The 14,973-nt window shown below is 41.2% G+C and overlaps 1 protein-coding gene across 1 annotated transcript in view; it reads left to right on the top strand.

Annotated features, from left to right (window-relative positions):
• RGMB (repulsive guidance molecule BMP co-receptor b) overlaps positions 1 to 14,973 on the top strand; it is a 116,907-nt gene that overhangs the window by 56,321 nt on the left and 45,613 nt on the right. The window contains exon 4 of the mRNA XM_056537551.1: positions 7,677 to 7,891. Within this exon, the coding sequence (XP_056393526.1) occupies positions 7,677 to 7,891 (215 nt within the window). The remainder of the gene's footprint in view (positions 1 to 7,676; positions 7,892 to 14,973) is intronic.

The following is a 14,973-nucleotide window of genomic DNA, read 5'->3' as shown; positions in this document are numbered from 1 at the left end:
CTGTATATTGTACCCAGTGTAGTATATTATCACCAGTGCTGTATATTATCACCAGCGCTGTATATTGTACCCAGTGCTGTATATTGTACCCAGTGCTGTATAATGTACCCAGTGCTGTATATTGTACCTAGTGCTGTATAATATACCCAGTGCTGTATAATGTACCCAGTACTGTATAATGTACCCAGTGCTGTATAATGTACCCAGTACTGTATATTGTACCCAGTACTGTATAATGTACCCAGTGCTGTATATTGTACCCAGTGCTGTATAATGTACCTAGTGCTGTATAATGTACCCAGTGCTGTATATTGTACCCAGTGTAGCATATTATCACCAGTGCTGTATAATGTACCCAGTGCTGTATATTATCACCAGTGCTGTATATTATCACCAGTGCTGTATATTGTACCCAGTGCTGTATATTGTACCCAGTGCTGTATAATGTACCCAGTACTGTATATAGTACCCAGTGCTGTATAGTGTACCCAGTACTGTATATTGTACCCAATACTGTATATTGTACCTAGTGCTGTATAATGTACCCAGTGCTGTATAATGTACCCAGTACTGTATATTGTACCTAGTGCTGTATAATGTACCCAGTGCTGTATATTATCACCAGTGCTGTATATTGTACCCAGTGCTGTATATTGTACCCAGTGCTGTATAATGTACCCAGTACTGTCTAATGTACCCAGTGCTGTATATTGTACCCAGTACTGTATAATGTACCCAGTGCTGTATATTGTACCCAGTAGTGTATATTGTACCCAGTGCTGTATAATGTACCCAGTACTGTATATTGTACCTAGTGCTGTATAATGTACCCAGTGCTGTATATTATCACCAGTGCTGTATATTGTACCCAGTGCTGTATAATGTACCCAGTGCTGTATATTGTACCCAGTGCTGTATAATGTACCCAGTACTGTATAATGTACCCAGTGCTGTATATTGTACCCAGTGCTGTATAATGTACCCAGTACTGTATAATGTACCCAGTGCTGTATATTGTACCCAGTACTGTATAATGTACCCAGTGCTGTATATTGTACCCAGTACTGTATAATGTACCCAGTGCTGTATATTGTACCCAGTAGTGTATATTGTACCCAGTGCTGTATAATGTACCCAGTGCTGTATAGTGTACCCAGTGCTGTATATTGTACCCAGTACTGTATATTGTACCCAGTACTGTATATTGTACCCAGTGCTGTATATTGTACCCAGTACTGTATAATGTACCCAGTACTGTATAATGTACCCAGTGCTGTATATTGTACCCAGTGCTGTATAATGTACCCAGTACTGTATAATGTACCCAGTGCTGTATATTGTACCCAGTGCTGTATAATGTACCCAGTACTGTATAATGTACCCAGTGCTGTATATTGTACCCAGTACTGTATAATGTACCCAGTGCTGTATATTGTACCCAGTGCTGTATAATGTACCCAGTGCTGTATATTGTACCCAGTACTGTATAATGTACCCAGTGCTGTATATTGTACCCAGTAGTGTATATTGTACCCAGTGCTGTATAATGTACCCAGTACTGTATATTGTACCTAGTGCTGTATAATGTACCCAGTGCTGTATATTATCACCAGTGCTGTATATTGTACCCAGTGCTGTATAATGTACCCAGTGCTGTATATTGTACCCAGTGCTGTATAATGTACCCAGTACTGTATAATGTACCCAGTGCTGTATATTGTACCCAGTGCTGTATAATGTACCCAGTACTGTATAATGTACCCAGTGCTGTATATTGTACCCAGTACTGTATAATGTACCCAGTGCTGTATATTGTACCCAGTACTGTATAATGTACCCAGTGCTGTATATTGTACCCAGTAGTGTATATTGTACCCAGTGCTGTATAATGTACCCAGTGCTGTATAGTGTACCCAGTGCTGTATATTGTACCCAGTACTGTATATTGTACCCAGTGCTGTATATTGTACCCAGTACTGTATAATGTACCCAGTACTGTATAATGTACCCAGTGCTGTATATTGTACCCAGTGCTGTATAATGTACCAAGTACTGTATAATGTACCCAGTGCTGTATATTGTACCCAGTGCTGTATAATGTACCCAGTACTGTATAATGTACCCAGTGCTGTATATTGTACCCAGTACTGTATAATGTACCCAGTACTGTATAATGTACCCAGTGCTGTATATTGTACCCAGTGCTGTATAATGTACCCAGTGCTGTATATTGTACCCAGTGCTGTATATTGTACCCAGTGCTGTATAATGTACCCAGTGCTGTATATTGTACCCAGTGCTGTATATTGTACCCAGTACTGTATATTGTACCCAGTGCTGTATAATGTACCCAGTGCTGTATAATGTACCCAGTGCTGTATATTGTACCCAGTGCTGTATAGTGTACCCAGTACTGTATATTGTACCCAGTGCTGTATATTGTACCCAGTGCTGTATATTGTACCCAGTGCTGTATAATGTACCCAGTGCTGTATATTGTACCCAGTGCTGTATAATGTACCCAGTGCTGTATAGTGTACCCAGTACTGTATATTGTACCCAGTACTGTATATTGTACCCAGTAGTGTATATTGTACCCAGTGCTGTATAATGTACCCAGTGCTGTATAGTGTACCCAGTGCTGTATATTGTACCCAGTACTGTATATTGTACCCAGTGCTGTATATTGTACCCAGTACTGTATATTGTACCCAGTGCTGTATATTGTACCCAGTGCTGTATAATGTACCCAGTACTGTATATAGTACCCAGTGCTGTATAGTGTACCCAGTACTGTATATTGTACCCAATACTGTATATTGTACCTAGTGCTGTATAATGTACCCAGTGCTGTATAATGTACCCAGTACTGTATATTGTACCTAGTGCTGTATAATGTACCCAGTGCTGTATATTATCACCAGTGCTGTATATTGTACCCAGTGCTGTATATTGTACCCAGTGCTGTATAATGTACCCAGTACTGTCTAATGTACCCAGTGCTGTATATTGTACCCAGTACTGTATAATGTACCCAGTGCTGTATATTGTACCCAGTAGTGTATATTGTACCCAGTGCTGTATAATGTACCCAGTACTGTATATTGTACCTAGTGCTGTATAATGTACCCAGTGCTGTATATTATCACCAGTGCTGTATATTGTACCCAGTGCTGTATAATGTACCCAGTGCTGTATATTGTACCCAGTGCTGTATAATGTACCCAGTACTGTATAATGTACCCAGTGCTGTATATTGTACCCAGTGCTGTATAATGTACCCAGTACTGTATAATGTACCCAGTGCTGTATATTGTACCCAGTACTGTATAATGTACCCAGTGCTGTATATTGTACCCAGTACTGTATAATGTACCCAGTGCTGTATATTGTACCCAGTAGTGTATATTGTACCCAGTGCTGTATAATGTACCCAGTGCTGTATAGTGTACCCAGTGCTGTATATTGTACCCAGTACTGTATATTGTACCCAGTACTGTATATTGTACCCAGTGCTGTATATTGTACCCAGTACTGTATAATGTACCCAGTACTGTATAATGTACCCAGTGCTGTATATTGTACCCAGTGCTGTATAATGTACCCAGTACTGTATAATGTACCCAGTGCTGTATATTGTACCCAGTGCTGTATAATGTACCCAGTACTGTATAATGTACCCAGTGCTGTATATTGTACCCAGTACTGTATAATGTACCCAGTGCTGTATATTGTACCCAGTGCTGTATAATGTACCCAGTGCTGTATATTGTACCCAGTACTGTATAATGTACCCAGTGCTGTATATTGTACCCAGTAGTGTATATTGTACCCAGTGCTGTATAATGTACCCAGTACTGTATATTGTACCTAGTGCTGTATAATGTACCCAGTGCTGTATATTATCACCAGTGCTGTATATTGTACCCAGTGCTGTATAATGTACCCAGTGCTGTATATTGTACCCAGTGCTGTATAATGTACCCAGTACTGTATAATGTACCCAGTGCTGTATATTGTACCCAGTGCTGTATAATGTACCCAGTACTGTATAATGTACCCAGTGCTGTATATTGTACCCAGTACTGTATAATGTACCCAGTGCTGTATATTGTACCCAGTACTGTATAATGTACCCAGTGCTGTATATTGTACCCAGTAGTGTATATTGTACCCAGTGCTGTATAATGTACCCAGTGCTGTATAGTGTACCCAGTGCTGTATATTGTACCCAGTACTGTATATTGTACCCAGTACTGTATATTGTACCCAGTGCTGTATATTGTACCCAGTACTGTATAATGTACCCAGTACTGTATAATGTACCCAGTGCTGTATATTGTACCCAGTGCTGTATAATGTACCCAGTACTGTATAATGTACCCAGTGCTGTATATTGTACCCAGTGCTGTATAATGTACCCAGTACTGTATAATGTACCCAGTGCTGTATATTGTACCCAGTACTGTATAATGTACCCAGTACTGTATAATGTACCCAGTGCTGTATATTGTACCCAGTGCTGTATAATGTACCCAGTGCTGTATATTGTACCCAGTGCTGTATATTGTACCCAGTGCTGTATAATGTACCCAGTGCTGTATATTGTACCCAGTGCTGTATATTGTACCCAGTACTGTATATTGTACCCAGTGCTGTATAATGTACCCAGTGCTGTATAATGTACCCAGTGCTGTATATTGTACCCAGTGCTGTATAGTGTACCCAGTACTGTATATTGTACCCAGTGCTGTATATTGTACCCAGTGCTGTATATTGTACCCAGTGCTGTATAATGTACCCAGTGCTGTATATTGTACCCAGTGCTGTATAATGTACCCAGTGCTGTATAGTGTACCCAGTACTGTATATTGTACCCAGTACTGTATATTGTACCCAGTAGTGTATATTGTACCCAGTGCTGTATAATGTACCCAGTGCTGTATAGTGTACCCAGTGCTGTATATTGTACCCAGTACTGTATATTGTACCCAGTGCTGTATATTGTACCCAGTACTGTATATTGTACCCAGTGCTGTATATTGTACCCAGTGCTGTATAATGTACCCAGTACTGTATATAGTACCCAGTGCTGTATAGTGTACCCAGTACTGTATATTGTACCCAATACTGTATATTGTACCTAGTGCTGTATAATGTACCCAGTGCTGTATAATGTACCCAGTACTGTATATTGTACCTAGTGCTGTATAATGTACCCAGTGCTGTATATTATCACCAGTGCTGTATATTGTACCCAGTGCTGTATATTGTACCCAGTGCTGTATAATGTACCCAGTACTGTCTAATGTACCCAGTGCTGTATATTGTACCCAGTACTGTATAATGTACCCAGTGCTGTATATTGTACCCAGTAGTGTATATTGTACCCAGTGCTGTATAATGTACCCAGTACTGTATATTGTACCTAGTGCTGTATAATGTACCCAGTGCTGTATATTATCACCAGTGCTGTATATTGTACCCAGTGCTGTATAATGTACCCAGTGCTGTATATTGTACCCAGTGCTGTATAATGTACCCAGTACTGTATAATGTACCCAGTGCTGTATATTGTACCCAGTGCTGTATAATGTACCCAGTACTGTATAATGTACCCAGTGCTGTATATTGTACCCAGTACTGTATAATGTACCCAGTGCTGTATATTGTACCCAGTACTGTATAATGTACCCAGTGCTGTATATTGTACCCAGTAGTGTATATTGTACCCAGTGCTGTATAATGTACCCAGTGCTGTATAGTGTACCCAGTGCTGTATATTGTACCCAGTACTGTATATTGTACCCAGTACTGTATATTGTACCCAGTGCTGTATATTGTACCCAGTACTGTATAATGTACCCAGTACTGTATAATGTACCCAGTGCTGTATATTGTACCCAGTGCTGTATAATGTACCCAGTACTGTATAATGTACCCAGTGCTGTATATTGTACCCAGTACTGTATAATGTACCCAGTGCTGTATATTGTACCCAGTGCTGTATAATGTACCCAGTGCTGTATATTGTACCCAGTACTGTATAATGTACCCAGTGCTGTATATTGTACCCAGTAGTGTATATTGTACCCAGTGCTGTATAATGTACCCAGTACTGTATATTGTACCTAGTGCTGTATAATGTACCCAGTGCTGTATATTATCACCAGTGCTGTATATTGTACCCAGTGCTGTATAATGTACCCAGTGCTGTATATTGTACCCAGTGCTGTATAATGTACCCAGTACTGTATAATGTACCCAGTGCTGTATATTGTACCCAGTGCTGTATAATGTACCCAGTACTGTATAATGTACCCAGTGCTGTATATTGTACCCAGTACTGTATAATGTACCCAGTGCTGTATATTGTACCCAGTACTGTATAATGTACCCAGTGCTGTATATTGTACCCAGTAGTGTATATTGTACCCAGTGCTGTATAATGTACCCAGTGCTGTATAGTGTACCCAGTGCTGTATATTGTACCCAGTACTGTATATTGTACCCAGTACTGTATATTGTACCCAGTGCTGTATATTGTACCCAGTACTGTATAATGTACCCAGTACTGTATAATGTACCCAGTGCTGTATATTGTACCCAGTGCTGTATAATGTACCCAGTACTGTATAATGTACCCAGTGCTGTATATTGTACCCAGTGCTGTATAATGTACCCAGTACTGTATAATGTACCCAGTGCTGTATATTGTACCCAGTACTGTATAATGTACCCAGTACTGTATAATGTACCCAGTGCTGTATATTGTACCCAGTGCTGTATAATGTACCCAGTGCTGTATATTGTACCCAGTGCTGTATATTGTACCCAGTGCTGTATAATGTACCCAGTGCTGTATATTGTACCCAGTGCTGTATATTGTACCCAGTACTGTATATTGTACCCAGTGCTGTATAATGTACCCAGTGCTGTATAATGTACCCAGTGCTGTATATTGTACCCAGTGCTGTATAGTGTACCCAGTACTGTATATTGTACCCAGTGCTGTATATTGTACCCAGTGCTGTATATTGTACCCAGTGCTGTATAATGTACCCAGTGCTGTATATTGTACCCAGTGCTGTATAATGTACCCAGTGCTGTATAGTGTACCCAGTACTGTATATTGTACCCAGTACTGTATATTGTACCCAGTAGTGTATATTGTACCCAGTGCTGTATAATGTACCCAGTGCTGTATAGTGTACCCAGTGCTGTATATTGTACCCAGTACTGTATATTGTACCCAGTGCTGTATATTGTACCCAGTACTGTATATTGTACCCAGTGCTGTATATTGTACCCAGTGCTGTATTGCGCTGCCCAGTGTCTGCTGTACCCTCTCCTCCCCGGGCCCCCAGCCGCTCTGGCCGCCCAGTCCTGGGAGTGAGTGCAGGGCGGGAGCGGTGCGGCTGTCAGCGGGGAGGAGGAGGAGGAGGAGGGAGCGGTGCGGTGTGAGGAGCCGCCCAGCAGTCAGCCCTCTCCTCCCCCTCCCTCCTCGTTCTGGCCGTTCTCCCTGTCCTGCTCGCAGTGTAGCCGTGTCCCCGGGATCTGTGCCCCCCGCTCCGCGGTCCCGTCTGCTCCGCTCCCGTATAACTCTCCTCCTCTCTGCTCTCTGTTTGTCTTCGTCCTTATTTGTGTTTCCTGGAAACTTTCCCGCGGTCGTTAAGGAGGAAGAGAAAGCGGCTGTGCCCGGCTCCCGGCATCACCGTCCGGATCAGTGAGCGCTGCTGTCCCGCTGCTGTACCCCCGAGCCCGGCACCGCGACCTGGATGGATGGGTATGGGGAGAAGGGCCGCACTCTTCTGCCCCGGGGCTGACCGCCGCCGCTCTCTGGGGCCCCTGCACCTCCTGCTGCTGCTGCTGGCCCTCTGGGGGGACACAGGTAAGGACTTCACTTCTCATATCTCATAGGATGCCCAGGGTCCTGATGGGAACTCGTGTGCTAATGATAGTGCCCATACAGTTCTAATGATAGTGCCCATGGAACCAGAACATAGCACTGTATATTATATCTATGGTACCAGAACATGGCACTGTATATTATATCTATGGTACCAGAACATGACACTGTATATTATATCTATGGTACCAGAACATGGCACTGTATATTATATCTATGGTACCAGAACATGACACTGTATATTATATCTATGGTACCAGAACATGACAGTGATCATCATAATACTGTATATTATTATATCTATGGTACCAGAACATGACACTGTATATTATATCTATGGTACCAGAACATGGCACTGTATATTATATCTATGGTACCAGAACATGACACTGTATATTATATCTATGGTACCAGAACATGGCACTGTATATTATATCTATGGTACCAGAACATGACACTGTATATTATATCTATGGAACCAGAACATGGCACTGTATATTATATCTATGGAACCAGAACATAGCACTGTATATTATATCTATGGTACCAGAACATGGCACTGTATATTATATCTATGGTACCAGAACATGGCACTGTATATTATATCTATGGTACCAGAACATGGCACTGTATATTATATCTATGGTACCAGAACATGACACTGTATATTATATCTATGGTACCAGAACATGACACTGTATATTATATCTATGGTACCAGAACATGACACTGTATATTATATCTATGGTACCAGAACATGGCACTGTATATTATATCTATGGTACCAGAACATGACAGTGATCATCATCTTCATAATTATTATATCTATGGTACCAAAACATGACCGTGATCCTTACACATAAAGATTATATCTACGGTACCGGAACCAGAACATGACAGTGATCCATACACATAAAGATTATATCTATGCTAACGGAACCAGAACATGACAGTGATCCTTACATTAAAAGATTATATCTACAGTATCAGAACCAGAACACATCAGTGATCATATCTATGGTATCAGAACCAAAACAAGACAGTGATCATCACTATGTATAATTATATATATATATATATATATATATATATATATATATATATATATATACAGTATATCAATATATATGGTACCGGAACCAGAACATGACAGTGATCAGTACTCTAAATAGTAATTATATGTATATTAACAGAATAAGATCATGACAGTGATCATATCATCTAATATGTGAATAATTAATCCTGCAAACTGCATGTCCTTGGTACCAGACCTGGATCATACCAATAATGAGCTCCCTTTTTTATTATTATTATTATTATTATTATTATTATTATTATATCTATGATAATGTAACCAGATCATGACAATGATGATCCCACCTAACAGTAATTATGTCCTTGGTACCAGAACTAGATCACGCCACTATATTGTTATTGTATCAATTGTACCAGAATCGGAATATTCCAATAATTAACCCTCTGAATTATTTTGTCTAGACCAGAACCAGACAACCCTAATAACAACTAACAGTAATTAGGTCCATGGTACCAGAACCAGATCTCGTCTATGGGTCCTCCTAATGGTTTTACTACCCTTTGGACCAAAACTGGATCATTAGGACCTTCTATCAGTAAGCATTCCTAGAATATTTGGCTTTAGGATGATTAAATCCTGTTGATAATAGGTTCTAATAATCTGTGTTTTGGTACAAAGCTGATAATATGGATTTGTTTTGAGCATGGTGTGATCAAATAGAACCTGTAGAAATCTGTAAGTTGTCAGGATAATGTATTGTGTCTAAAATTCTTATTGATTCTGATCATGACCCGGCAAGTGAAGGTCCTGCCACTCAGAACCATGATGTCGTTGGCTATGCCTATGTGTTATAGGGTCCATTGAATGAAGATTGGATAGAAGAAATTGTGGCATCTACGGTCCTGGTATAAGATGAAGGATATAGGAGAGTTGTCATCATGCCCATGGCTCTAGAGGAAGTGATACATGGTTCAGCAGTGACAGCTCTAGAGTGTATACAGTCAGGACTGATTGTCACTGGATAGTGATGGAGATGCTGGAAAATGCTTTGTGGTCCTACATCCCCCCCCCCCTCCCCATAGACTGACATTACATTCAGTGAATTCTCCTTCAGGGGGTGAAGGCTCCATCTCTAGATGAGTACGTTCACTTCTCCAGGAGTCACGTATACCTCCACTTCAGGCCTCTATTGACCACTTCCCCTTTTATCCTGATTATTTATTGATGAAGTGCCAAACGTGTGCAACATTGTGAGGTTATACACAAAGCGGCAACGTCACCTAATTCAGGGCTGGGAGAGCCTCATTGTATCCACATCTTCATTCAAGGCTTTGTAGAGCTGCTTAGAAGTCGATTGTCATAAGAAAAGCTGATGGTGTGACAGCAGAGTTACCTTTTATGTGTCCCATTATCAAAAGTGGTCATAGTCAAGATGGACGACGCCAAAACATGGTACTAAATCATGCTCATAGTCGTCAAGAGATAAGAACCAAAATATCTAGTCACTCGTTGGGTTCCGGTAGTCCACCAGTCTTGCTAAAGACACAGAGATTTAGTTAGGACTATTAGGTAACCATCCTGATGTTCACATGGTTCATCCTTGAAACCACATAACTGCAGAAATATCTATGAGAACAGCAGGTCAGGGAGTCAGACAGACGGCGGGAGACGCATCGGGACGACTGTTTCGCACGTGATGACGTACTTCCTCTAGCCGACGCTGGAGCGTCGGCTAGAGGAAGTCCGTCATCACGTGCGAAACGGTTGCCCCGATGCGTCTCCCGCTGTCTGTCTGACTCCCTGACCTGCCGCTGTATGTTCGCAACTGAAGAATAAAGTACCCCACTGATTGGTGAGTGCCGTCTTCTGCAGAAAATATATTAGGGGATATTTATCAAAGTTGTCTTATGTCCTGCATCAATATAGACCAAACTACAGAGGCTTAGGCCGGTCTATTGTGCGCCTAAGTTATCAAAAGTCACACGTCTCTTGATAAATACTGCGCACAGACTTCGGGATCTATGCATTAGACTGTATTTAAACCTGCTTCAGCATGGTCTGACATTTCGGCGTACTTTCAGCCGATGCGACTTGTCGCCGAAAAGGCGCTTTTGATAAATTCAGCACCAATGCATTTTTCCATCTAAAATAGAAAAGAATGCATCATGTGCTAAAAATTCTCTTAAGCAAAAGTCGCGAAAAAGTCGCACATATTTAGACTGCGACTTTCTGTGCGACAATTTTAGATAGGAAAAAGCAGTCTAAATCCTTTGATAAATCTCCCCCATTGTGTTTCACGCATAGGATTCCTAGCCAGTCACTGGTATTTGCATGGCGTGGTGCGAAGGTTGGATAGTCCTGCCTGTCAGTCAAGTGTGCAAACATGAGGACAATGGCATGTGGCACTTAAAGGCCCATCACGTTACACTTTACTCTAAGGAAATGTGTCAGGGGGGTCTATAGGTGGTCCAGGAAGTGGCATCAATTTCTCACAAACATGGCACTTATTATGAGACCATTTCATGGCGTTCCTTGATACATGTGCCCCATGGTGCTTATGTGTGGAGCATGCTTAGGATTATCCTTTGTGCTGCCTATTGGAGGAGGTGTTGATGTCTGGTACCATTGACTTGCACACCTGGTAAATAGTCTCCATTGAGAGTTGCACCGTGAAGCGTCTGTGATTTCCCCAAGAGGGCATTGCATCAATAGTCCAGGGTATAGTGCCTAAAAAAACCTTCTTGACTTGCCTCATTATCTGTGTGTGTGCCGAGTCCTTTTTATTTCTTTATATGTCATATTTATACATTTTTATTTATTTATTTATACTTCTGTGTTGCGTACCTGTTTGTTTATTGTGCATGTTCTACAATATAATTTTTTTGTTATTTATTCTAGTCTTGTATTGAGTTCTATATTACTCCATCAGACAATTTTCTCTTCAGCCTCTCCTTTTAAATATCAGTTTTTAATGATAATCCCAATGGGTATGGCTATTATTCCCTATTCGACTTGCATAATAAAACAACCGATTTGTTATCCAAAATGCTATTTTATTTTTTTTCCCCTCTAGCCTATGCAGACAAGTAAGGGTTAAGTCATCCTTGTTAGGTATATGGTGTGTAATGATCCAGATGTCTCCACCCCCCCCCCCCCCCCAATTCCTTTCCTGGTGTTTTCTGAGAGTCAGGCTGAGATCAGGTTTCCAGCTCCTACAAGGAGAAAGGGGAGCCTTGTGCTGATTCTGCTCTGAATGGGAGTCGGGGAAAGAGATGAAAAAAAAAATTAACCCCTGCCAAACTTGTGTTCTGTATGCCCACTTATCAGCGGCTGGTTGTGAGTTAGTGCAGGGCATTAGGGGTTGGCATGGGGTCCAGTTGGCGCACTCGCTGCCACTCTTTGCTGTTTATTCCTAAGCTTTGTGAAGCTAATTATGGTTGTAATTGTAACAATTGATGTGTGCAATGATATGTGGTTTGCAGCAGCCATTCACTAGGAGCGGATTGGATTACATCCCCCCCCCCCCCCCCCAGCTTACTTCCTCCCCTCTGGCAGTGAATGGTTAAGTTGGGGTTGCTACGGAGAGGTTAGAATTGCATACTGGAGTTTTTTTTTTTTTAACGAAACATGCAAGGGTCCACATATGTGATTTGACCTTTGCATAACGTCCTAATATTTGTGGCTTGTGACTAATTTGAACAGTTTGTACGGGGCTGGATGGCTGAGAGGCGCTTTTGTTCGAGATCATTACCTTGAATAATTCCTGCAGCGATTAGCCGGGGAAAGGTTGGGGCAGGCTAATCTAAATCTGATCAACAAAGCCCGATTATCTATTAAATGTTTACATCTGGATTTCTATCGGCCAGTTATTAAGTAACCGCATTGGTCGCTTAGAGAGTTGTAGTTTGTCTGTAGATAGCGTCTGTAGATAGTGGTAGTGACGGTATGACATAATGCCAAAGGACTTGGTTCCGCTAGGTTATTCCAGAGACTTAACGTTAAGATAGCCCATACATCAAAGTTGGTCACGCCTGCCAATCTCATGTATTTGGGGGCTGCCTGACAGTCAGTCAAGTGTTTGGCACACAGCTTTTCCATGTAAATTGCCTCTTTAAGCCAGTGTTTCCCCATTTAGAGTGCCCCCAGCTGTTGCAAAACTACAACTCCCAGCATGTCCGGGCAGCCTGTTGTCTTGTCAAAATAAACCCATACACATCAGATTAAATTTGATGAAAACAAATGATTTCAACCAGAATTATAGTTCGTGGGCGACACTTAAAGTGTACCTGACATTAGCAAAAACTGTTTATATATTGATTGATTGTTACAGAATTTACACAGAAAAAAAACCTAATTCTCCATTGTAACACCACACTTTATTTTGTATGGAGAAATAAACAGCTTCTTTAGTTTTTGATAACCGAACGCCTGGTCGGATGCTCTCAGGTTTTTCTTTTACTTGGCTGCTTACAGACATCACGGCCTGAGAAAAAGTTGGTTTTCTTTGAAGTTGTCGCCTAAAAGTCAGATGACAGCTCTTTGTCCATGAAGAGTCTTCCAGCAACGAGTGTGTTCTCCGAAATAATCATCCATCACACAATGTCATTAATCATGTATAGACCAGTCAACTCTTATATACACTTTAATTTGTTGCTACAATGTGTAAGGTATGCACGTGACTAGTGTATTTGGCCACCTACCAGATCGAGCAGTATCTACCACCTTTGTGTACTTCATCTGTTTGGAGCCTCCATCACAGATTCCGTTCAAGACTTGTAGACAGAGCTGGACAGTTCACTGCACTGGTGTCCATTATCTTACTGGATTATAACGGCACAAAAGAAATACTGCACATAGTGTTTTTGTGTCCCATTATTTAAATGGAATCCCGACACACATGTGAACCTAGTCTAATGTGTCTGGCCACCATAAACTGATAGGATCTGCTGTAATCTGTAGGAAAACCAGGCAGTTTTCTAGCACTGTTACTTTAAGAAAAACAAAACCGTAAGTGGTACCCTTTAAAATGAATGCGCTGTCACTGTAATACGTAGACATGCTTCGTTCTCCGGAGACACAGACCCTCTTTGTAGTTGCTCTCTAAGGGGGCAATGGTGTTAGCACGATCCATCATACTGAAGAAGTAGCTACTCTTCTTGGAAGTGTAAATATGGTCCTTGCTATTTGACCTACTCAGAGGGCCTATCATAGACAAAATTTCCCATGTGTTTTTGGAAGGCTTTTGATGGCAGGTATTGTCATAGGTGTGGGTAGAGCTCTGACCTTGGCAGTATCCGTGTACTTGATATAATTTGTCTTGGATTATGACAAGACTTTTTCCTTTCTGAAAATTAATAATGTGACATGAGGCTTCATCAGGTGCTTCCTGAACTCTGACCTTTTCTCTGTCGTACAGGGTTTATCATTAGAGTCAGTGGTAAAGGCATTTTACTGAGTATTGGGTAGTGTTACAATGGTTTTCTCTTGAGTGACAGCTGAATTCTCGCCGTTCATTAGACCTGGGATACAATTTCTTCTGTGTCGGGGAATGTTTGAAATTGAGAATTTTTTTTTTCTGTGTAAATTCTGTAACAATCATTGCTACAGTCAATGCATGTACAAAGCCACATGCATTGACCCTGTTTGGCAGAACATGGAACCCTAGACAGGACATATGTCTTCATTGGGCACTCTATCTTCCTGTAAAAACATTGTTTTTAATGGAAAAGAGCTCTATAATAGAACATTTTGATAGGAATTTCAGTGGGCGCAACATACTCAGTGGGTGCCATATTGCTGACCCACACAATCCAAAAAAGAGGTAATAAATACTGGCACTGGAGGTCATGTGAAGATATCGGTAACTGGACAAATGGTGGTGCTCTGTTCATAGGAACAAACATTTTATAGAGCAGTAATGGTGAACCTTTTTGAGCTCGAGTGCCCAAACCGTAATGCACGTCAACTTTTTTCCCCCTCAAATATTGAGGTTTAAGCTTAGAAAAAACAATGCATACAGTTGCCATAA

The sequence above is a fragment of the Hyla sarda genome, chromosome 1, assembly GCF_029499605.1.
Source record: "Hyla sarda isolate aHylSar1 chromosome 1, aHylSar1.hap1, whole genome shotgun sequence".
In the NCBI taxonomy this organism is placed as follows: Eukaryota; Metazoa; Chordata; class Amphibia; order Anura; family Hylidae; genus Hyla; species Hyla sarda.
This window is presented reverse-complemented; position numbering and strand designations above follow the sequence as displayed.